Here is a 22335-nt window from a genome sequence, read left to right as displayed (position 1 = left end):
TGATGTTACCTGATTTGGGCAATGAAAACCTGCAAGAAAACAACCAAGCTCAGAGAGCACCAAGGACCCCTCAAGAATCACTGTACTTGCTTGCTTAATGAGTAACCAACGTATAACTGGAAGCCTTAAAGACGGGTTGCTCTGAAAATGTAATGTGTCATTGGGGAACGCAAGCTGTGTTTGTATCTTTCTATGAGCCTGGATAGATTGGATGGATGGATGGATGGATAGATAGATAGATATAGATAGATAGATAAGATGATAGAGTTAGTAGATAGATGATAGACAGATATACATAATTAGATAGTTAGTAGATAGATGATAGACAGACAGATAGACAGATATACATGGATGGGTGGATGCATGGCCAATTTTTCCCCCCTGGGAAAATCTATATATTTTCGTTTGATGCAACTCGAAGGGGCATGCCTAAGTGCATCAAAGTGCCTACCGTCCCTGTTCTTAATGTCCCCATTTATTCGTATCCATTTCATGTATTCATAATCATGTTTATATTTATATCTGTTATCTAATACATACTTGACAAAATAAATAATAATAATAAAGGCATGTCCGCCATAAGAGAGGACGAGGCAGCTTTCGTCTGCCCTCCTCTTTGAAACAGACGCCTCCCTGCAGTCATAGCACGGCTCCCCTCGCCGTCGCTTTGCAGGGAAGCTCAAGGAAAAGCCCAACTATGTAAGGGCAGAGAAGGAGGGACGCCGCACTCCCCCTTCCCCCCTCCCAACCCAACCCCTTGAAACGTTTTCCAGTCCAACCAGACGCTGGGCGGAACCCGCGCGCCGGGATGCGGTTTCCGACGGAAAGGAGGAGGAAAACGGACCGGAAGCGGAAGTGGGGGCGGCGAGTCGGGCTCGGCCTGTCTGGGCGGCAGGCGGGCGTGAGCGGCGGCTTCGGCCTTGGCGGGGCCCAATGGCCTCCGCGAGCATCGACATCGAGGACGCCACTCAACACCTGCGCGACATCCTCAAGCTGGATCGGCCCGGCGGTGAGGCGCGGCGGGGGTAGTAGTGGTGGTCTCGGGCGGCGGCCTTTGGCGGAGCTCCGGGCGGGGTCTGTGCTCCAGAGCCGCTTTGGAGGGCAGCGCGAGTGCCCGGCTTGGAATGCCTTCCTTCCCAGGCAATGCCGCCCGCGCCACGCTGATGATACGGCGGCGCTGTCCGGAAAGAGCAAGGGAAGAGAAGCAGCGCTGCAGCAGGGAAGTCGGGCTGCCCTTCCCTCCTCGCCAGTGCCCCGGTTTGCGTGGAGGCGGAGGTTCTTTTCCCCACTCGGGGTTGTTGTAGCATCCCCTGCCTTTCCTTGGGAGCCAATCCTCTCGAAGGAGCTGGGACTCAGTCCTATCCGAAGTACACAATGGAGTCAATAGGCTGCTATCTAAAATTAGTGAGGGAAATAATTCCCACTAAACCCAGGAGGGGAAAATTCCCAAGCATTTTTCATCAACGACTTAGAGGAGGGAATAGAAGAGGGACCTGGCCAAATTTGCAGAGCATGCTAAGATGGCAGGAATATTCAACACCCTAGAACAGTGATGGCTAACCATTTTGTCAAGGCGTGCCAAAAGCGGGGGAGCGGAAGGTGTCGCGTGCGTGCGTGCCCACACCTATAATGCAATACCCTTGCACAACACACACACTCCCAGCGCACGCATGCAGGCCTCGCTGAAGCCTCCAGACTTCTGAGAGGCGCGTTGGACCATTTTTTGCCCTCCATAGGCTTCAGCCACTTCTGAGGACACACGAAGCCTCCAGAGGGAGAAAAATGGCCCAACGGGAAACCCAAAGGTTCATTCCTGAACTTCCATTGGGCCCCGCTGAGCTGTTTTTCATCCTACCCAGGCTTCAGGAAAGCCTCCTGAAGCCTCTGTAAGGAGAAAAACGGCTCAACAAACAATCCAGAAGTTCGGGAACTGACTCCTGGGTTGCCTATTGGGCTGTTTTTCTCCCTCTGGAGGCTTCAGGAAACTTCGTGTGCCCTCAGAAGTGGCTCCACGTGCCACCTGTGGCATACATGCCATAGGTTCCCCATCATGGCCCTAGAAGATAGGCTCAAAATCCAGAAGGGTCTCAGGAGATGTGGATACTGGGCCCTATCTAACAAAATGAAATTCAGTGTAGAGAAAAGTAAAGTCCTACACTTAGGTAAGGAAGACCCCAAAGTACACATAAACTGGGTGAAAACAGGTTTAATTGCAGTGACTGTGAGAGGGATCTTGGAGTCTTAGTAGACAACCAGCTAAATATGAGCCAGCAGTGTGCAGCGGCAGCCAAAAAAAGCCAATGCAACTTACAAGAGGGATACAATCAAGATCAAGAGAGGTACTAATATCACTCTATAAAGTTGTAGTAAGACCACACCTGGAGTACTTTGTCCAGTTTTGGTCACCACACTATAAAAAAGATGTTAAGACTCTAGAAAAAGTGCAGAGAAGAGCAACCAGAATGATTAGGAGAATGGAGGCTAAAACATATGAAGAATGGTTGCAGGAACTGGGCATGGCTAGTCTAGCAGTCTTCCAATCTTTGAGGGTCTGCCAGAGAGAGGAGGGGGTCAGCCTATTTTCCAAAGTACCTGAAGACCGGACAAGGAATAATGGATGGAAACTGACCCAGGAGAAATTCAACCTAGAAATAAGGAGGAACTTTCTCACTTTCAGTAAGAACAGTCAACCAATGAAACAGAAGTTGCCTTCAGAAGTCATGGGGGCTTCATCACTTGAGACTTTCAAGAAGAGATAGGACTGCTATTTTCCAGAAACGGTGTAGGGTGTCCTGCTTGGAGGGGGGAGGGTTGGACTAGATGATCTACAAGGTCCCTTCCAACTCTGTTAACCTGTTAACTCTAAGGTTTTGATTAAAAAGTGGGGGCAGGAGATCCCATTGGATAAAAAGCATCAATATATTACTTGTTTTTTTAAAAATTTTCCATACCTAGCACTGTATAGCATACACAGTATTCTGTATTCAGATTTCTTTGATGGATAAGATAACCTTCATTGTCATTTTTCCCCTCTGTGGGCATCCTGGCACACATTAAAAATGAAATTTTGTTGCCAATTCTCAAAAGTGGGCACGTTTATAATACACACATAGATATGCTATATCCCTACTGTTTGCTTTTGTTTTTAGTTGTCAGCTTTTTTTTTAGTTTATTCCATCTTCTAAATCAGCCTATTTTAACCTTGCCTCTTTAACATGTGTGGGCTTCAACCCTCAGAATTCCAATTCCACAGCAGTTAAAATATAGACAGACTATCTAAAGAATATCCTTTTTTCCACTAAATTTAGGGTTAATGAATCGTACATCTGTCTTCTTGTTCTTGTTTGATGCTAATGGAATCCATCTCACTGTCTCTCCAACCTGTTTAGCTGTTCACACAACATGTTTCCTACAAAGACTGCTCCCCACACCCGAATTTAAGGGTTCATGCAAAAATACTAATTCATTGTAGAAATGTTATACATAATTAATGCTTATTTGATTTAAATTATTGGTTTTAATAATAATCCAATAATTAGATATTTGCACTTTTTTTAAAAGCCATTTTTTTAAAAATGGTGCATTTATTTTTAAGAAAGCATTGCTAAACATTTCTGCATATCCATCCTGGTAGCCAAAGTCCCCTCTTTAAACTATTCTGTACATTTGTACTCAAAATGTTGTAATTTCTATGCTTAGCAGCCTAGAAAATAGCTTGTGTTATTCTATAATGCTGTATGTTTAATAATAGTATTTTTTATTATTTCGACCACTAGCTTGTGGTGTGATAGTATAAATATAAACCACAAATGTATCATTTGAATAATTACACTGAATGCATTAGCTCATCTCTGTGTTTGCCCTCTTTTGTCAAACCTGATTTGCTGTTTGACATTTAGAGTGATAATAAATAACAAGTGCAGCTGTATTTATAAAAACTGCAATCTGGTAATATTTGGGCAATTGTTTTGATACTTCTGTGCTATGTGAAAATGTCTGTGGTTTTATATTGTAGGGTTTTTAAAAAAAAGAGTTTTTAATCAATTGCTTTCAATATAAGCAAAGTGAATGATAGCTTAATTATACTTCATTTGAAAGTCTTGTAGGGGTATTTGAAGCCCTTGAAAAGTTGGGGAAATCATGAAGCGGAACTTTTGTACGTTGAAGTCCACACATCTGGAGAAAGCCTAAGTTGGGGAAAGCTGTTCTAGAAAGAGTTAATAATTTGGCCATCAACAAAATGTTTGATGTAATGTTGTAGATTGAAGTATAATACTCTATGGGTAGATTGTAGACTGGGATATACTTTTAAATCTATGGATGATTTGTAACAGATAAGCAATGTTTCTTCCTGCCAAAAGTTCCGCAAGAATGGAAAGACAGTTCTTTCCCCATGCCAAAAATTAGACTTATAGAATTAACTGCTATAGAAAATTACCCTTGCTCTATTAAAAATGCCACTGTTTCATAAGTCAGTAGTACACAGTACTTCAGCAAAAGGTTGGCTAGTTTAAAATATATGCATCTCTGTGACAAGACTAAGTAAATATGAATCTTGGTTTTTTTTCTCTCTGTTTCCCCCATTCCTTTCAGGGTCAGTGAATGAAAACCAGAGAACATCCAGTTCCTATAATGGCGACCTGAATGGTCTTCTGGTGCCAGATCCCACTGCAGCTGGAGATGGCTCGTCCTCAACTAAGCCTGTACCACAAACCGTTCCTCTTGGAGCGCTACAAGACAAGCAGGTTATGTAGGTATCTTAATTGGTGAGGCAAAAATGAAAAGCTAAAATAGGTTTGATTTGTGGTCTCTGGAATACCAAGAAGCATCCTGGCAAATGTTTTCTCCTGCAGAGATGAGATTTCCCTCTATTCTGCTTCCCTTATATTAAGGCTTTGTAAAATTGTGTGCAGCTTCTGGAATGGGTTGAATTAGTACAGTGACTCCTCACCCATTGACGCTTAATGCTACAATGCAACCTGCTTTTCTCCAAATGAACTTCAGCTGCCATATGGGAGGCACTGTTAATAGAAGTCCAGCATGTCTGGAGAGAATCCAGACAGGTTTGGGGGAAGCTGATTGAGAAGAGCATGTGAGGGCCCGCCGGCAACCAGCAGAGCTGGCAGCAGAGTCGGACAGTGAGGCGGTTGGGGCCAGTCTTAGGGGTTGAGGAAAGCTCAGACAAGGGCTCTGCATCGCAGGCAGAGAGAGAGCTAGACAGCAGCAAGGCAGAGGAACAGATGGAGCCTGTTTCCAGTGTGCGCATACGCAGAGCTGCCAGAAGACAAGAAAAACTAAGAAAGCAAGATTGACTTAAGAGCAAAGCTTGGAGGCAATTGACCCCTCCCAGAGAAACAAAAGAAGAGCGAACGGGGAAACCATTCATTCAGTCGCTTCAAGAGTGGAAAGTTCTGTTTGTGACTATAAGAGACTCTGCGCCAAGTTTTGCCTTGCCCTGCATTTGGAAACTAGTTATTTGGCAGCTCTCCAAACGAGATAAAGTGCGTGTGGATAAACAGTCCTCTGAAAGACTGTTTGCTAAAGCCTTGCTGACTGTGAATGAAAGGAATTCACAGTTGTGTAAATAAAAGAGGTTTTGTTGGGACCAAGACTTTGGTTCTTGCTTTCTAAGGAAGCCTGGGTCAGAACAGAGAAGCACCCTGGGTTGTAAAGAGCAGTCACTGTCAGTTGGGGTTTGCTGCTCCTGGTTTATTTTTTTCGTTTGCCCATGGATGGGCAACCTTTGTGTTCAATCTGGATCTGTAAAATACATTGTTGGGAATTCTACAATGCTATAGCCATCCCAAGTGCTTGATTCTATGGGTACATTGACCATGGTCTCAACTCTTAGAAGAATTCACAGAAAAAGTTACCCTTAATATCCCCAAAGACTGACTTCTTTTTCTCTTCACTTCCTGCCTCTGGCCACCTTTTAGCTGCCTCTCTGGAGATGATAATTCCACCTGCATGGTGATTCTCGCAAAAGATGTTGAAATAGTGGCCAGCAGTGATTCCAGCATCACCAGTAAAGCCAGAGGAAGCAATAAGGTAAAATACAAGAAAGCACCTTCTTATTTGGGTCATAACTCTCTTCCTTCTCACCTGCTGATGACAAGCGATATACCTATCCTGGTATTATAAGAGGGAAAAAATATGTAAAATAAATTGACCATTGGCAGGTGCAAATGTTATATTGGGTACATGTTCAGACATTGTGCTTGAGAATGTGGCTTTGATATATTGACAGGCTGTGATCCAAGAGGGGCAGATTGATTGGAAGACTAGTTCATGCAGGGAAAGTCTGGAGTTCTTTCCCTCTCCCCCTTTCCATTTCCAGTCCACACACCTCAGGCCTTTCTCCCCTCAGAAATGTCTGTGAACAAACGAGTAGGAGAACACTATGCATTATTTGGATGAAAACCCAAAAGAACGTTAACATCTTTTAAATGTTAAATGTTAAACTCTAGATGTGCCTTCATGTGTATTTCTGCCAATCAATCGGTCCGTTCTAACAAAGTCCCTTAAAATGGCTCAGCTATATTACCCATCTTGTCAATCTGTCTGTGTGCAGTTGTAATTTCAGGAATTGCCAGCTCGTTATTTATGTCTGGTTAAGAAACAAAAAGTTTGTTAATTTGTTGTCTAATGTCTCTATATGTGGTTGACCATATTCTTTCCTTCTTCATACCATTCCTAATTCTTCTTTGTTGCTGAGAAACATTCTAAAATATTCAAAAATAATGCTTGTTTGCTGATTTGTTTCTTTTTCACATGACTGTGAGCTTTCCTTCTTCTACAGATTAGACAGTGGCCATCTCCTTCTCAGCTTCACAGCTTCCTATCATAGAGCATCCATAGATCAGGGATGGGCAACAACAATGACCCCTTTACGTCCTGTGGACTTTCAACTTCCATGCTGGCTCAGGAATTCTGGGAGTTGAAGTCCATAGGCCATAAAGGGGCATAGTTGCCTACCCCTCCTATAGATGGCCTTCTTTACTAGGTCGGGTATTCCTTTTGACTGGGTATTGAATTGATTCCTATGCTAAAGCTATTGTTTGTCTTCTTTTCTTCCCGCCAGGTTAAAATCCAGCCAGTAGCCAAGTATGACTGGGAGCAGAAATATTACTATGGCAACCTCATTGCTGTCTCAAATACCTACTTGGCTTATGCTATTCGAGGTGAGGCATCTCCCCATCCTCCCACTGTCCATTCTGAAGTTTCAGGTTGGGCTTCTTTTGCATCTTAACTTTTGTCCAGTGGCCTGTGCTGGACTTTGTTCCATCTCCACAATAGAAAGAGGAATTAGCACTCCCCCGGCTCCTTTGGAACTAGGTGTGTTTTACCTTTTTTCCTCCCAGGTGCCAGCAGTGGCTCGGCCATGGTGCGTGTTCTGAGTGTCAGCACAGCTGAGCGGACGCTTCTGAAAGGCTTCACTAGAGGTGTGGCAGATCTGGCTTTTGCTCACCTCAACTCCAACCAGTTGGCCTGCCTGGATGAAGCTGGCAACTTGTTTGTCTGGTGTCTGTCTATGGAGAATGGAAAAATCCAGTATCTTACTTCAATGTTAACTATAATGGCAAAGGGTCATAATATTGGTAGATAAACTAGTTAGTCTGCGGTACAATTTGCAAAACCATTGTAAACAGCTGGCACTAACTTGTTTTTTTTAAAGCCACCTCACCCCCTCTATAGTAATGCCATTATTACCTTACTTAATTCTGCAAGCCAGAACTAGGCATTGAGCTTTTTGATTTCGGCATGCAAAATCTGAAATCTTGACTAAGTTACGTTTAGAGTCTTGCATTCTAGTCTTCCCGTTAAGAAATTTTCTCATCATTAACTGTTCTGTTTGTGACTTTTACATATCTATAACCTTCACTTCATCGAAACTAGCTAAAATCGAAGATAACTGATGCATTTATCAAACAGAAGTATAAATAATGAATGCTACAGAAAGAATTCAGTTGTGCTATAATGACAATTGTTGATCTTTAAAAAAAAAAAATAGAAATGGAGCTTTCCTGCCCAATCTAGAAAGCAGTGATGAAAACTTTATGCATTGGTTGTTCACATAAACTTTTAACTATGGCATTGCACTGTCCTTAGTGGCTGAATTCACACATACTTCCTAGGAAGGAATCATGACTTATAAACCGCAGTGACTAAGTTCACACAATGGGTTAAACCAACGATTTTGTGGTTGGTCCTAAGTCAACCATTGCTAGTTTAATGTTTGTGCTTAGAAGTAGAAGTAGGTTTTTACTATTGCTAAAATAGGACAGGATGTTGCATAAACTCAGATTCTCATTCAGTCATTTATTTATTTCCAACACATCTGAGATAGACCAGAAAAAATACTAAAATTGAACTTCTATAAGGCTTTTGTAAAGGGTATTAATGATGGAGGTCTTCCTTAACTTCGGTGATCAGAGAAGAGATCTTGGTGAACATCAAACGACCCGATGGGACACCTCTGAACAACTTTCGGAGGATAATCTGGTGTCCCTTCATCCCTGATGAGAATGAGGAGAGCTGTGAAGAAGGCAGCCAGACTCTGGCATTGCTGCATGAAGATCGAGTAAGCATTTCTGCGGCTTTCTTCTTTCCCTTGGAAATGGTGCCATTTGGCCACTCGGCGTAAAGTTGGCTTTTTAAAAGCAACGATGGGAATACAGGTAGTCCTCAGCTTACATCTATAATGGAGCCCAGGATATCTGTTCTTAGGCATGTGGTTAAGCATGTTTTGCCCCATGTGACGCTCTTTCTTGCCATGGTTGTTAAGTGAATCACTACGGTTGTTAAATGATTAACACGGTTGTTAAGTGGATCTGGCTTCCTTATTGACTTTGCTTGCCAGAAGGTCGCAAAAGGGGATTACATGACCCCGGGACACTGCAAGCGTCATAACTATGAGTCAGTTGCCAAGTGTTTGAAACGTGACCGTGAGGGCTGCTACAAGAGTTGCGAGTGTGAAAAACGGTCATAAATCACTTTTTTCAGTGCCAATGTAACTTGGAATGGTCATTAAATGAATGGTTGTAAGTCAAGGACTACCTGTAGATTACCTGAGATAGGACTGATAGAATAAATAGGATTTATTCTCCACTGTGGAGTCAGCACTGAAGAAGCTTCTTGGGTGAGGAGTGACACGACTTCAGGGGGGGGGGAACAAATAAAGTCCAGTTGACTATTGGAAAAAAGCACCTTTGGGACAAACATGACCTGGATGACCGAGATCTCCATAGGCATCAAACCTGTTGGGATGATTCCTAATGGAGCTTTAGCATGTTCTTTTTGCTCACTCTTTCCCTTTGTGTTGGCAGGCTGAAGTCTGCGACCTTGACATAATCCGAGCCAACCATAGTTCATGGCCAGTGGAAGTAACCAACATCAAGGAAGGCTACATTGTGGTGAAGGGTCATAGCACGGTAAACATTCAGCCATTGTCTTGGTGTAGCGGCATAAGTTTCTGAGCGAGGTATTATAGCTCTCTGTTCTGTGTGTCTTAATTCATGAAACTCAAGTGTTCCTCTTCGCCTTCGTCCCAATGGCTGATGACACTAAAAGCAAGGCATTCTTTTGCAGTTATTTCTGGGATTTGCACGTAATAAGCCAGGATGTGAGTGAGCTGTGATTGGGAAAATAAGCAGTGAAGAGTTTTAGATTAAATCTAAGTTCAGGATTTTGCTGATGTGTCCTCCGATAATCTAGAATCAATGTCCTCACATCATCCATTTCAAATCGACCGTGGGGGGGGAGGGGGGATGTTTTAGCTGTTGATCCTGAATATTTTGGTTCTACTTCCCTGTAATTCTGGATCTTGATCTCATACGATGTTTTCCACCTCCCAATGTGTGTAACTGCTTGTCCATACTGGGCACCAGCATGCTACCAATAGGAACATTATGATTTCTTCAGCCAGGATATCTGTTTTTTATGAACAAATAGACCTACCAAATGTTATCAGAAGAGAGGCTATTAAAAAATAGCCTTGTCCCCCTTCCGGTGTGGTGTTGTGGCAAGACATTTGGGATAGCGGGGCTCTGCAAATTCCCAGTCAATCCTTCCTCGTTGAGAGGCCCTAAATAGCCCTGGAGGGGTGAGGAAGTAAGGAGGGATCCCTGGCTGATCGCGAGAGAGTAGCCGCTAGCTCGATCTTAGGCACCCTCCCGATCAAGGAAGAGAAACTGCAGTTATGGCCGGAATGAAGCTGGGGCAACCGAAAAAAGAGATGAGCTGAAATGGTTCATGAACAGAGGATTGGAACTGGGAGAGACGATTTTCAACTTCTATATTAGAAACTTAAATCCAAACAAAATAATTTTTTAAAAGAAAGATTCTCCAAAACGTTAAGAAAGCAGCGAACTAATACATGGAAATAGATAAGAGACCCAAAGAAGAAATAAACTTTAATGGAAGACTACAAAGTTTTAAAATATAGAAAGACTGGGCTGGAACCTGTAGTATTGTGAAAGGTGCCCTAATTTGTGGAAAATATTGTTTGACTATTGGAAGAAATTGTATGAAGAAAATAAATGTTTTTCCCCATCTTTTGATAATCAGCTGTTATACTTTCGTGTCCTTTAATGCTGGAACTTAGAGCTGGGATGCTACCTACTGGTGAAAAAGATATACTATTATATGGTGGGAATAGTCCTTGATAGAGGTTTGATAACAGAAACGAAGAAGAAGAAAAACAATGAAAGGCAAACAACACCTGGAAGGGATTTTTAAAAAATATTCTATATCTATTTGCTTTTTGGCTGCTTGGGATTAACTAGTGAGCCTATTGAAGATTTTCAAGGCAAGGTGGACTATAATTAACAGAAATTACCCTTGAAACTGGACACGACTGTGGATTAATGAAATTTCAGGAAATTTGGTGGACCATTCTGGATTATCAACAATGTCTGATAGAACATTCTACGAGGCAAAAGAAGAAAAATTAAACAAGATTTCGAAAGTTGGATAACTTAGAGGGAGTAAATTGAAAGATTTTGAGGACTATAAAAATGGTGAATATTGAGTAACAATTCTGAGACTGAGCTAATTTGATTAATATCGGCCTTTATTTTTGGTGTTTCTGGACAATTGGGATTTTGGTGGATTATTGAGTAACTTTCATTTTATTAAATTGCAAAATGTTTCAACAGGAATAAATAAATACACTTCTAAAAGAATTGTTATTGATGCTTCAATGTATTCAAGAAACTCTGACAAGAAATCATAGGGAATTGATGACTTTGAGGCATGATATAGATGTGAGATTAGAAAACTCAGCAAATGACAATGAAAGATGAACAAAAAATCCAGAAAGTAGAGAAGAAATCAGAAGGAGCCGAGGAAAGAACAGAGGAGACAAATCAACAAATGTCACAAGCAGATAAAGATACGGAAGAGACAGCAGAAATTCTTAAAATGCAACAGGCAGATTACTCATTCAGAGGTCCAAACATAGAAGAGGATATGGAGAAAGATCTCCTAGAAGTGATGAAAGAGTTACTGATGGGTGCTCTAGAGACTCAACAGCAAGAGATAGATGTTGAGGCGGATGAAATACTCAGACTTAAATATAAGGGATATAAGGAGATACAAGATCCCAAGGGAGGAATATGGAAGATTTACCAAAAAGTCAAAAAGAGTTGAAATATTAAAAAGGGCAAGAGATGATGGATAGATATAAATACTTCTTAATATGGCAATTGCTTCATTAAGGGTTAGAAAATAGAGGTAGAAAATAGGAATTGGAAAATAGCATTACATACACTGATACATAATAGAATGCATTACAATTACTATGCATACTAAATGTTAGAAGTTGAAAGCTTACTATTATGTATACCAAAATGTATACCAGTAGGGAGGTGGTGGCTCAGTGGCAAGAACGCTGAGCTTGTTGATCAGAAAGGTTTGGCGGTTCAAATCCCTAGCACCACGTAATGGAGTGAGCTCCCGTTACTTACATGTCCCAGCTTCTGCCAACCTAGCAGTTTGAAAGCATAAAAATGCAAGTAGAAAAATAGGGACCACCTTTGGTGGGAAGGTAACAGCATTCCGTGCGCCTTCGGCATTTAGTCATGCCAGCCACATGAATATGAAGAAGTCTTTGGACGGCACTGGCTTTTTGGCTTTGAAACTGAGATGAGCACCACCCCCTAGAGTCGGGAACGACTAACACATATGTGCAAGGGGAACCTTTACTTTTACAATGTCTAAGCAGTATTATTATTGTTGTTGTTATAAAGTACAATGATCCAGACAATACATTGTTCACTAAGCACATATGGATGTTATAGAAAAACTATGAATTAAATTATTATTTTTTAAAATAACCTTGTGCCATCCCCAGCCAAATTAGCAGAAAGATGTCTGTTATTCTGTTTCAACTGTGCTGAAAAATATAGATAACTGCTATATTTTTACCCCTTTGTTCTTTTCTAGCGCCTGAGTGAGGGAGCGCTTTCTCCCGATGGAACTGTCTTGGCTACCGCAAGCCATGATGGCTACGTCAAATTCTGGCAGATTTACATAGATGGACAAGATGAGCCAAGGTAATTTCAGAAACAGAGAACTGTCAATCAAGGGGAATGTTTGTAGCCCAGGGTTGAAATGAGGGGGTCCTTGGCGCTCTCTGAGCTCGGTTGGTTTCTTGCAGACATTTCATTACCCGAACCAGGTAAGAACAAACTTCACTCCTTACTAGCACTGATGATGTTACTTAGTTTGAGTATTGAAACGTCTGCAAGAAAACAACCGAGCTCAGAGAGCGCCAATATTTCCTCACAGAGAAAGACGAACTATATCTAATATTTTCCCTGGGTTGTAGAAAGAGTTTCATTGTTAAAACCATTAAAAAGTTGATTTGTCCATCACCCTGTACATTTTCACATCTCACCAAACCAAGAAGTGGCTTGTTTGGAATTCCCTTTGTATGGACCTAGCTGTCATAGTTCATAAACCACAGATTATCCATCTTAAGAGATAAAGTGAACATAGTCATTAGAAACTTCTTCAGGAATGCATGCCTAAAACACACATTGGCTTGGAATGAAGTATGACTATGTTTTTGTTTTTGTTAGTTGCAAAGTCGTATCCGACCCATAGCAACCCCAAGGACAACGTTCCTCCAGGCCTTCCTTTCCTCTTCCATCCTATGCAGTCCATTTAAGTTCACACCGACTGCTTCAGTGACTCCATCCAGCTACTTCATTCTCTGTCGTCCCCGTTTTCTTTCGCCCTCAATCTTTCCCAGCATTAGGCTCTTCTCCAGTGAGTCCTTCCTTCTCATTAGGTGGCCAAAGTCTTTGAGTTTCCTCTTCAGGATCTGGTCTTCTAAACAGCAGTCAGGGTTGATTTCCTCTAGAACTGATTGCTTTGATCGCCTTGCAGTCCAAGGGACTCGCAGGAGTCTTCTCCAGCACCAGAGTTCAAAGGCCTCCATTCTTTGATGCTTTCTTATGGTCCAACTTTCACAGCCATCCATTGCAACTGGGAAAACCATAGCCTTGACTATATGCACTTTTGTTGGCGATGACTATAACCAGGGTTTGTTTTATTTCTTCAGTCGGTGCCTCCATGAATGGAAACCTCACGAGGGCAGGCCTCTTTCCTGTTTGCTCTTCTGTGACAACCATAAGAAACAAGACCCAGAGTAAGTGATTATCCTGCTCTATATGAAGGGGGGTAAGGGGCCCTTTGCCAAGTGGGAAGAAAATAGCTGCACACACACACCACTTTGCATTCTTAAGGAAGGTCCTGCAGTTGTGAGGCTGGGCTGTAGAAAAAAGAGCAGGACCCTCAAAAGTGACTTGTGCAGAGCTGTGTTGTCTCTCTGCTGTAATGTGTCCTATAGAAGCTGTGTGTTTAGGTAGATACTTGACGGAAGAGATCTCTTCCTTTGCAATTAGCAAATTCTCCTGTGTGTTGCTCCGGGAATCCAATCATGGGTTAACTTAGCCCTCTAGCCTTGAGACTGAGTATGCAAATTTCAAAGTCACACCTCCTCTGACTGGACTTCCGTTTCCTTTCAGTTCTATTACTCAGTCCAAAGCCTACGAGACTTATTTTCAACTCTCTCTTGATTAATTGCTAATTTTTCAAGGTTAATGCTGGATTTACTTGGTTTTCACTGTGGATTTCTTGCTGGATTGGAGGTAAGGCGGCAGATTTCTGCCAGCCGATTCCTCCCTCGCTATTTCCCTTGAAGGGATATCGGATTGCTACAGCTGGAGTGGGGCGTTCTCCGCCTGTCCTCCCTTAACTTCAGCGCGCAAGGAAGCTGAGTCTCCCAGCGCTGCCTCCACGCCGGATAGCACCCGCCTGCGAGCGCAGTCAGATCCGAAGCTGTGGCTTGTCGGAGCGGGTCTTCCCCTCCTCCCCGCCTCCCTCCTTTGTGCCCTCGCTGGAGCGGCTGCCGGAGGATTACATGGATCGGCTGTTTGGGAATTTCCCCTGCGGTTTCTTTGAATTTCGCGCCTTTGAGGCCGGTTGCCTTATTTGGAAGTGTTTTTCACGCATGCGCAGTAATGCCTGGGATGAGACGGCAGATTTTGTCCGCGCGCTTGAGTTTGCGCACTGCTTTCCGCCCCTCCCTTTTCCCTCACTCGAGTTTGCTGACTCAGGAAGGAGGTCGCTTCTCTTGATCTCTGCTTCCACGTGGCGTTCTTGGCGAGTGCTTTCAATTGCATTCCTTTGTTTCGCTGATTGAGCTCTTTCAGATTCATATCATGGCTGATCAATCGGTAGTGCAAGGTACTGTCGGGCCAGTTTCTGAGCCCCGCTCCCCTGGCGAGGGGGGGGCAGCCCTGGGCCTAATAGGGCCGCGACCAGGGCCTCTACTAGCAGGCCTCGAGCCTCATCTACTGTTCGGGATAAGTCGCACAAGCGCAAAGACAAAGCCAAGGTTCCCCCCAAGGCATCTGGGGCTCCCATTTGTTCCCCTCCGGTTCTGGTTCAGCAACCTGTGTCTCCGGTGAGGGTCGTTGAGCAGGGGTGGTCCCCTGATATTCAGCTTCCCCAGGGCCCTATTCCTGAGGTAGGGGTTTTCGGGCCTCGATCCCCCCCAATTATCTCGGAGGCTAGTGGGGCTTCTCTTCGTTCACCTCCACGTGCTGGGCCTTCTGCCACGTTCACCCCCACAGCTGCAGGCCTCAGGCCTCTGGAGGGCCAGGATTTGGGCCTTCCTGCTGATTTTTACAGCATGATCTCAGAGGCTATTTCCAGAGGGGTGGATGCGGAATTAGCGCGTAGATCCCAGGTCTCCAGGCCTACTCTGGCCTACTCAGGCCTGGCTCCCCAAGCAGTACAAGGGGATTCTTCCATTCTGCAAACTGATCCTCCTTCCCCTTTGCACTCTGTGTTTAGCGCACAATCTCCCTTAGTGGAGGAAGGTGAAATCCAGGATAGGGAACTTTCTGGTGACGAGGGCTTTCCTGTGGACCAGCCTCCGGCCCCTGGGCTCTTCAGGCACACTCTTTTCAAATCCCTGCTGTATAAGGCCAAGACTACCGCCCACATGGGGGAGGCAATTTCTGCAGAAAGTGCCGCTGTGGGCCTGGATGCCACCGAGCGGCTCTTTGCTGAGCAGGTGGCTCTGCAAGATTTTATTCCATCCCCTAAGCTCTTTCTTGATTTAATCCAAAAGCAGTGGGATGAGCCGACCGCAGTTAAGCCCCCTGGGTCTGGTGATAGGAAGCTTTTCACATCTTCTCCAGAGTTGGAGGCTCTCCTCCAGTTTCCCACAGTGGATGCTCCCATCGCTGCTCTTGCTTCACCGGCGTTAATTCCTTCTGAAATTTCGGAAGGATTGAAGGCCGAGGACCGCAAGGCCGAATCGGTCATTCGCAAAACTCATCAGGCAGCAGCGTGGGCCTTGCGCTCAGCTACTGCAGCTTCTTTCTTCAATAGGACTTCCTTAGTTTGGCTGAGGCAACTACAGGAAAGGCTGGACCCGGAGGAATTGCGCCTCCATCAGGATGTCACCAAGCTGATAGCGGCCCTAGAGTTTTCTGCTGATGCCACCCTTAGCGCGGCAAAATTTGCATCCCGAGCTGTGGTTTCCAATGTGGCTTCTCGCCGTTTGCTCTGGCTCCGCCACTGGCAAGCTGATATCAAATCTAAGTGGCGTCTAGCATCCACGCCCTTTAGGGGCGGGGCCTTGTTTGGTTCAGTGCTGGATCCCATTCTCATTGAGACTCGGGACAGACGTAAGGTGCTTCCCTCCACAAGTGCCCGTGTGACCAGAAGACCACAGCCTTATAGTAGACGGCAGCCCTTTCGGTCTGGGGACTCGGGGTTTACTTCCGCCCCCTATGTCCCCAGCTATACCAGGGGGTTCTCCCAGGCACAGGATCGTGGCCAGGACCGAGCTGGGGCCAGAGACAGGGGGCGCCAGCAGAGTCAGGCACAGAATAGATGGTCATTCCGAGGAGCGGGCAACCGATCCTTTCGCAGATACCGCTGACTCGCAGGAGGTAGGGCCCATAGGAGGACGTCTCTTGGCCTTCGCCCACCGATGGGCGGAGCTCACGTCAGACGCCTGGGTCCTTCAAGTAGTGAGTTTGGGCCTCACCCTAGAATTTCTATCCATCCCCCCGAGAAGGTTCATCAGGTGCCCTGTGCCCAGGTGCCCGTCAAAGCGGCGCCTTATGGACACCGAGATATTTCATCTTCTCACCATCAGGGCCATAGAACAAGTTCCCAAAGGGCAGGGAGGCCTAGGGTTTTATTCCATCTTGTTCCTAGTACCAAAGAACTCCGGGGGATGGAGGGCAATCCTAGATTTGAAACAGCTCAATCAGTATATCAAATACCAAAAATTCAAAATGCACTCTCTAAAGAGCATATTGGCTTCCATCCGCCAAGGCGACATGATGACTTCCATAGACATCAAAGAAGCGTACCTCCATGTGCCCATTCATCCGGCACATCGGAAGTTCCTGCGGTTTCACTTCAACGGCCGTCATTATCAGTACCGGGCCTTGCCATTCGGCCTCTCCTCGGCCCCGCGCACGTTCACCAAACTTCTGGCAGTATTGGCAGCCTCTCTTCGTTCAATTCCGATACGCATCAATTGTTATTTGGACGACGTGTTGGTGCTGTCGTCCTCTCGAGATCAGGCCCTCCGAGACCTACAGGTCACGATGGACGCATTGCGAAACCATGGATTTATCCTCAATCTGCCCAAGAGCCATCTGCGCCCAACCACGTCCCTCCTTCATCTGGGAACCACCATCAACTCGATGTCGTGCGAGGTTTTCCTGTCCCCGGAAAGGAGGCAGAGCATATACCACCTGGCGCATCATGTGCTATCTCATCGGCGAGTACCGCTGCTGTCGCTGTCCAAACTGCTAGGGAAGATGATCTCCAGCATCGGCGTGGTGCCCTGGGCCAGGTTCCATGCGCGTCCTCTCCAGTGGTTCCTGCTGCCCTTCCAAAGAGCGCATACCAGTCACTCCCACATCAAGGTGCAGCTCCCGGGCAAGGTCAGGCGGTCCCTGCATTGGTGGATGTCGTCCAGGCTCCTCCGGGGATGTCCATTCAAGGAGCCGGACCGCGTTCAAGTTACAACGGACGCCAGCTTATTCGGATGGGGGGCCCATGCCCTGGACAGGGTGGCCCAAGGTCGATGGTCGGATCAGGAGCTGACGAACAGCATAAACTGGCTGGAGTTGCGGGCCATCCGTCTGGCTCTCCTGGAGTTTCGGGACATTGTATCTCATCGCCATGTGCTAATCTTGACCGACAATGTGGCCTCCAAGGCTCACATCAACCGCCAAGGGGGAACGCAGTCCAGAGCCCTGATGCTGGAAGCGGAAAGGTTGCTCCATTGGGCGGAGCCCAGACTCTCATCGATTCGGGCGGAGCACATCTCGGGCGAAGCCAACACTCAGGCGGACTGGCTGAGCAGAGCGACTGTGGATCAGGGGGAGTGGCAGCTCCACCCCATTCTCTTCCTGGAACTCTCTCGCCGCTTCGGCCTGCCCGAGGTGGATCTGTTCGCTCACCCGCACAACGCACAACTTCCCCGGTTTTACTCCCGATACCAGACTCCGGGGGCGGAGGGAGTAGACGCTCTACGCAGCCGTTGGCCGGCCGGCCTTCTTTATGCCTTTCCTCCTCTCCCGATCCTTCCATCGGTCATTCAGAAGATCTTGGCAGAACAGGCGGAAGTGCTGCTGGTCGCTCCAATGTGGCCCAGACGTCCCTGGTACGCAGACCTCGTCCATCTGTCCGTTTCGCGTCCTTGGAGGATTCCGGACGACAAGATTCAGCTCCACCAAGGGGCTCTCCGGCACCCGAGCCCTCAGCTGTTGCAGTTAGCCGTGTGGCACGTGAGCGGGAGATGCTAGCGGCCCTCCACTATTCGGACGAAGTCATTTCTACAATTCAAGCGGCCCGTCGCCCGTCGACTACCCGTATCTACGAGGCTACCTGGCAGGCCTTCTGCCGGTGGTGCCGGCGCACCGGGGTCGATCCCATCAAGGCCTCGGTGCCCCAAGTTCTGGATTTCTTGCAGTCCGGCCTCAACAAGGGGTTGGCACCAAACACGCTTCGCCGTCAGGTCACAGCCTTGTCGACGGTGGTCGGGGATGGCCACGGCCGCTCCTTATCTCAGCACTCGCGAGTTCGAACCTTCCTTAAGGGTGCTTCCAACTTACGACCGCCGACGGTACATCGTTATCCCACGTGGGATTTGCCCTTGGTTCTCAGGGCCCTGACAGCTGCCCCCTTTGAGCCTCTACATTCCATCAGCCTCCGCTTGTTGACACTCAAGACGGCCTTCCTGGTGGCCATAACATCGGCCAGGAGGGTGTCGGAGCTAGCAGCCCTTTCTGTTCGGGCGGATCTTTGCATCTTCCACCCGAACAAGGTAGTGCTTCGTTTGGATCCGACCTTTCTTCCAAAGATAAACTCATTGTTTCACAGAACTCAAGAACTTGTCCTGCCGGACTTTTGTCCTCACCCGTCTCATCCGCAGGAACGTCAGTGGCACCATCTGGATGTTCGCAGAGCTCTTCGTCGCTATGTGAAGCGCACGGCGTCGTTCCGAAGATCGGAGGCTCTGTTCGTCTCCTTCCAGCCATCTTCAATGGGACAGAAGGTGTCCTCCCACACCATCGGCCGATGGTTGAAAGCTTGCATTGCGTTGGCGTATGACACCCACTCCAGACCGGTTCCAAGGCGAATCACTCCTCATTCCACCAGGAGTGCGGCCACCACAGCGGCCTGGGCGACGCAAGCGTCCGTAGAAGAGATTTGCAGGGCGGCCACTTGGGCATCCCCCTCGCCTTTTATTCGCCACTACAAGATTGATGTCTTCGCCTCGGCTGAGGCGTCCTTTGGGCGGAGAGTGTTGCAAAGGGTCCTTCCGTCTGCGGAGGAGCCTGACCAGCCTAGCTCCCGCCCTGGGAGTTCATTGCTTTGATATATCCCATGATTGGATTCCCGGAGCAGCACACAGGAGAATGACCGTTGTCTTACCTGAACGGTCCTTCTATGGGTGCTGCGAAGGGAATCCAAACCCGCCCGCAGCTTCGGCTGGTCAGGGCTCCGTTTGATTGTGACTCTGTGACCTGATACTGACTGGACTTGACTCTGTAGTGCCGGATGACTTGCGGCTTGTTTGAGGATTGACATAATGCTCCTTCGGTGGACTTCGTAAAGAACTGAAAGGAAACGGAAGTCCAGTCAGAGGAGGCGTGACTTTGAAATTTGCATACTCAGTCTCAAGGCTAGAGGGCTAAGTTAACCCATGATTGGATTCCCTTCGCAGCACCCATAGAAGGACCGTTCAGGTAAGACAACGGTCAATTTCCTGGAATATCCAAGATTTCTACTTGCGGAAAAGATCTTTATCTTCCCAAGCTTTATGTTCTGACCCAGGCTTCCTTAGAAAGCAAGAAGCAAAGTCTTATATTTAAACGACTGTGAGTTCCTTTCATTCACAGTCAGCAAGGCTTTAGCAAGTCTTTCAGAGGAATGTTTATCCACACGCACCTTATCACGCTGCCAGATAACTAGGGCAGGGCAAGGCAAAACGTGGCACAGAGTCTCTTATAATCACAAGCAGAACTTTCTGGACCCGGTGAACAAATTGTTTCCTGCAAAAGCCCACTCCCGGTTCATTCCTCTTTTGTTTCCTATGGGAGGGGCCAATCACCTCCAAGGTGTGGCTTTACTCTTAATTCGACCCTGCTTTCTTAGTGGTTCTTGTCTTCTGGCAGCTCTGCACATGAACACACTGGGAATAGACTCCAGCTGTTCTTCTGCCTCACTGCTATCTAACTCTCTCTCTGCTTCCGACGCAGAGTCCTCGTCTGAGCTTTCCTCAACCCCCAGGACTGGCCCATGTTCCTCCCCAACCTCCTCAGTGTCCGACTCTGCTGCCAGTTCCGCTGGTGGGCACAACACTTTACCTTGCTAAAGTTATGATCGACTGTATGAATTTACTATGGCTGGGGGAGGTTTTTTTTTTTTCCTTGTTGCAAGCGACATTTCCTTGACCACGGTCTTTTTGTGGCCTGAGTCTGTTTTCTTCCCATTCATTCATTTCCGCAGGGTTCCTTTTTGGAGGTTTCTCATCACCGGAGCCGATCAGAATCAAGAGCTGAAAATGTGGTGCACCGTCTCTTGGACCTGCCTCCAGACTATTCAGTAAGGGTTCATGACATTCCTTTAGTGGGGGTTGGGGGGGAATCAGATGTCCCAGAAAAAGAAGAGGAATAAGTAAGTTCCCAAGTGTGTCATGATCACTCTCGTCTTCGGTCAATTTCAGGTTTTCTCCAGATATATTTAGCTCTGTGAGCGTCCCTCCCAGTCTGAAGGTCTGCCTGGATCTCTCAGCCGAGTACCTAATTTTGAGTGATGTGCAAAGAAAGGTAGACTTGAATTTTATTTTATTTGATTTATTATTGAATGTATTCGCCATCCGTCTCACTGACCTGCAGAACAGATGGCTGTTGCGATACAAACGTCTAATCTACCATAGTAGATTAGATGTTTTAGTACTTCCTGTATTCTGTTAATATAGTGAGTGGATATGGTAGTAGCTACTTGATTAAAATGATTAACACTTGCATATGGTCCTTCGTTTATTTTATCATGTATTTAGAATAGAATAACAGAGTTGGAAGGGACCTTGGAGGTCTTCTAGTCCAACCTCCTCTCTAAGCAGGAAACCCTACACCATTTCAGACAAATGATTATCCAACGTCTTCTTAAAAACTTGTTGGAACATTCACAACTTCTGGAGGGAAGTTGTTCCATTGATTAATTGTTCCAACTGTTAGGAAATTCCTCCTCAGTTCTAAGTAGCTTCTTTCCTTGATTAATTTCCATCCTTTGCTTCTTGTCCTAACCTCAGGTGCTTTGGAGAATAGCTTGACTCCCTCTTCTTTGTGGCAACCCCTGAGATAATTGGATCATTGCTATCATGTCACCTCTAGTCCTTCTTTTCATTAAACTAGACATAACCAGTTTCTGCAACCGTTCTTCATATGTTTTTAGTCCCCTAATCATCTTTGTTGCTCTTCTCTGAACTCTTTCTAGAGTCTCCACATTTATTTAAATGATTTATGTAGCTATTTATCTGGTAGCAATGAATGAACATCATAGTGTTATTAAAGCATTACTGCTAGTCCTTGACTTACCACCACAATTGAACTGGGCTTTACCTGCTTCCTGAGCCAAGATGAGACCATGCCTCCTCTTGCAGCCTCTGATGCGACGGATTATCTTTCACAGGTCTTATATGTGATGGAACTTGTCCAGAACCAAGAAGAGGGCAAAGCTTACTTCAGCTCCATCTCAGAGTTCCTGTTGACTCACCCAGTCCTGAGCTTCGGCATCCAGATGGTCAGCCGCTGCCGACTGAGGCACACCGAGGTCCTCTCAGGAGAAGAGGAGAGTGATGGCATCAGTGCTGGTAAGTAAGCGATGGATGCCTCTTCCCTGAGATGAAGAAGCCCAGGAGACATCATTTCTGGACACAGGACAAGAGTTGGGCATGATCAAAACAAAGGCTTCTTTCGGTCAGTTGTCTCTTGGCATGTTGGCCAACCAGACTCCAAGTAGACGCTCACACCTTCTGCACAGGTTCTCCAGACGCTGGTTTTCTTACATAGTCTTTATAGACCAGAGGCCGGCAACCTTAAACACTCAAAGAGCCACAAAAGTCCTAACTGGATGGTTTCAATTTTGGAGCTGACAGGAAGTCCGGTTCCCCCACCATAGAGTCTTCTCCTAGCGTGGCATCCTTTTTTCTCTACCTGTCCTAATCGAAAGCCCTATCCATTGTGGAGCTGATAGGAAAACCCACCTCTTGCCATAGAG

At 46.1% G+C, this 22335-nt stretch overlaps 1 protein-coding gene across 1 annotated transcript in view; it reads left to right on the top strand.

The window, feature by feature from the left end:
• The first annotated feature begins 853 nt into the window (after positions 1–853).
• Positions 854–22335, top strand: part of EDC4 (enhancer of mRNA decapping 4) — a 55666-nt gene continuing 34184 nt past the window's right edge. Inside the window, exons 1-12 of the mRNA XM_032230553.1 lie at positions 854–1009; positions 4594–4750; positions 5937–6048; positions 7082–7181; positions 7362–7551; positions 8434–8581; positions 9327–9431; positions 12445–12554; positions 13568–13654; positions 20563–20658; positions 20780–20882; positions 21748–21928. Of these exons, the coding sequence (XP_032086444.1) occupies positions 934–1009; positions 4594–4750; positions 5937–6048; positions 7082–7181; positions 7362–7551; positions 8434–8581; positions 9327–9431; positions 12445–12554; positions 13568–13654; positions 20563–20658; positions 20780–20882; positions 21748–21928 (1465 nt within the window). The 5' untranslated portion in view covers positions 854–933. The remainder of the gene's footprint in view (positions 1010–4593; positions 4751–5936; positions 6049–7081; positions 7182–7361; positions 7552–8433; positions 8582–9326; positions 9432–12444; positions 12555–13567; positions 13655–20562; positions 20659–20779; positions 20883–21747; positions 21929–22335) is intronic.

The sequence above is a fragment of the Thamnophis elegans genome, chromosome 14 (genome assembly GCF_009769535.1).
Source record: "Thamnophis elegans isolate rThaEle1 chromosome 14, rThaEle1.pri, whole genome shotgun sequence".
Classification (NCBI taxonomy): Eukaryota; Metazoa; Chordata; class Lepidosauria; order Squamata; family Colubridae; genus Thamnophis; species Thamnophis elegans.
The sequence above is the reverse complement of the archived record's forward strand: the minus strand, read 5'-3'. Positions and strand labels throughout refer to the sequence as shown.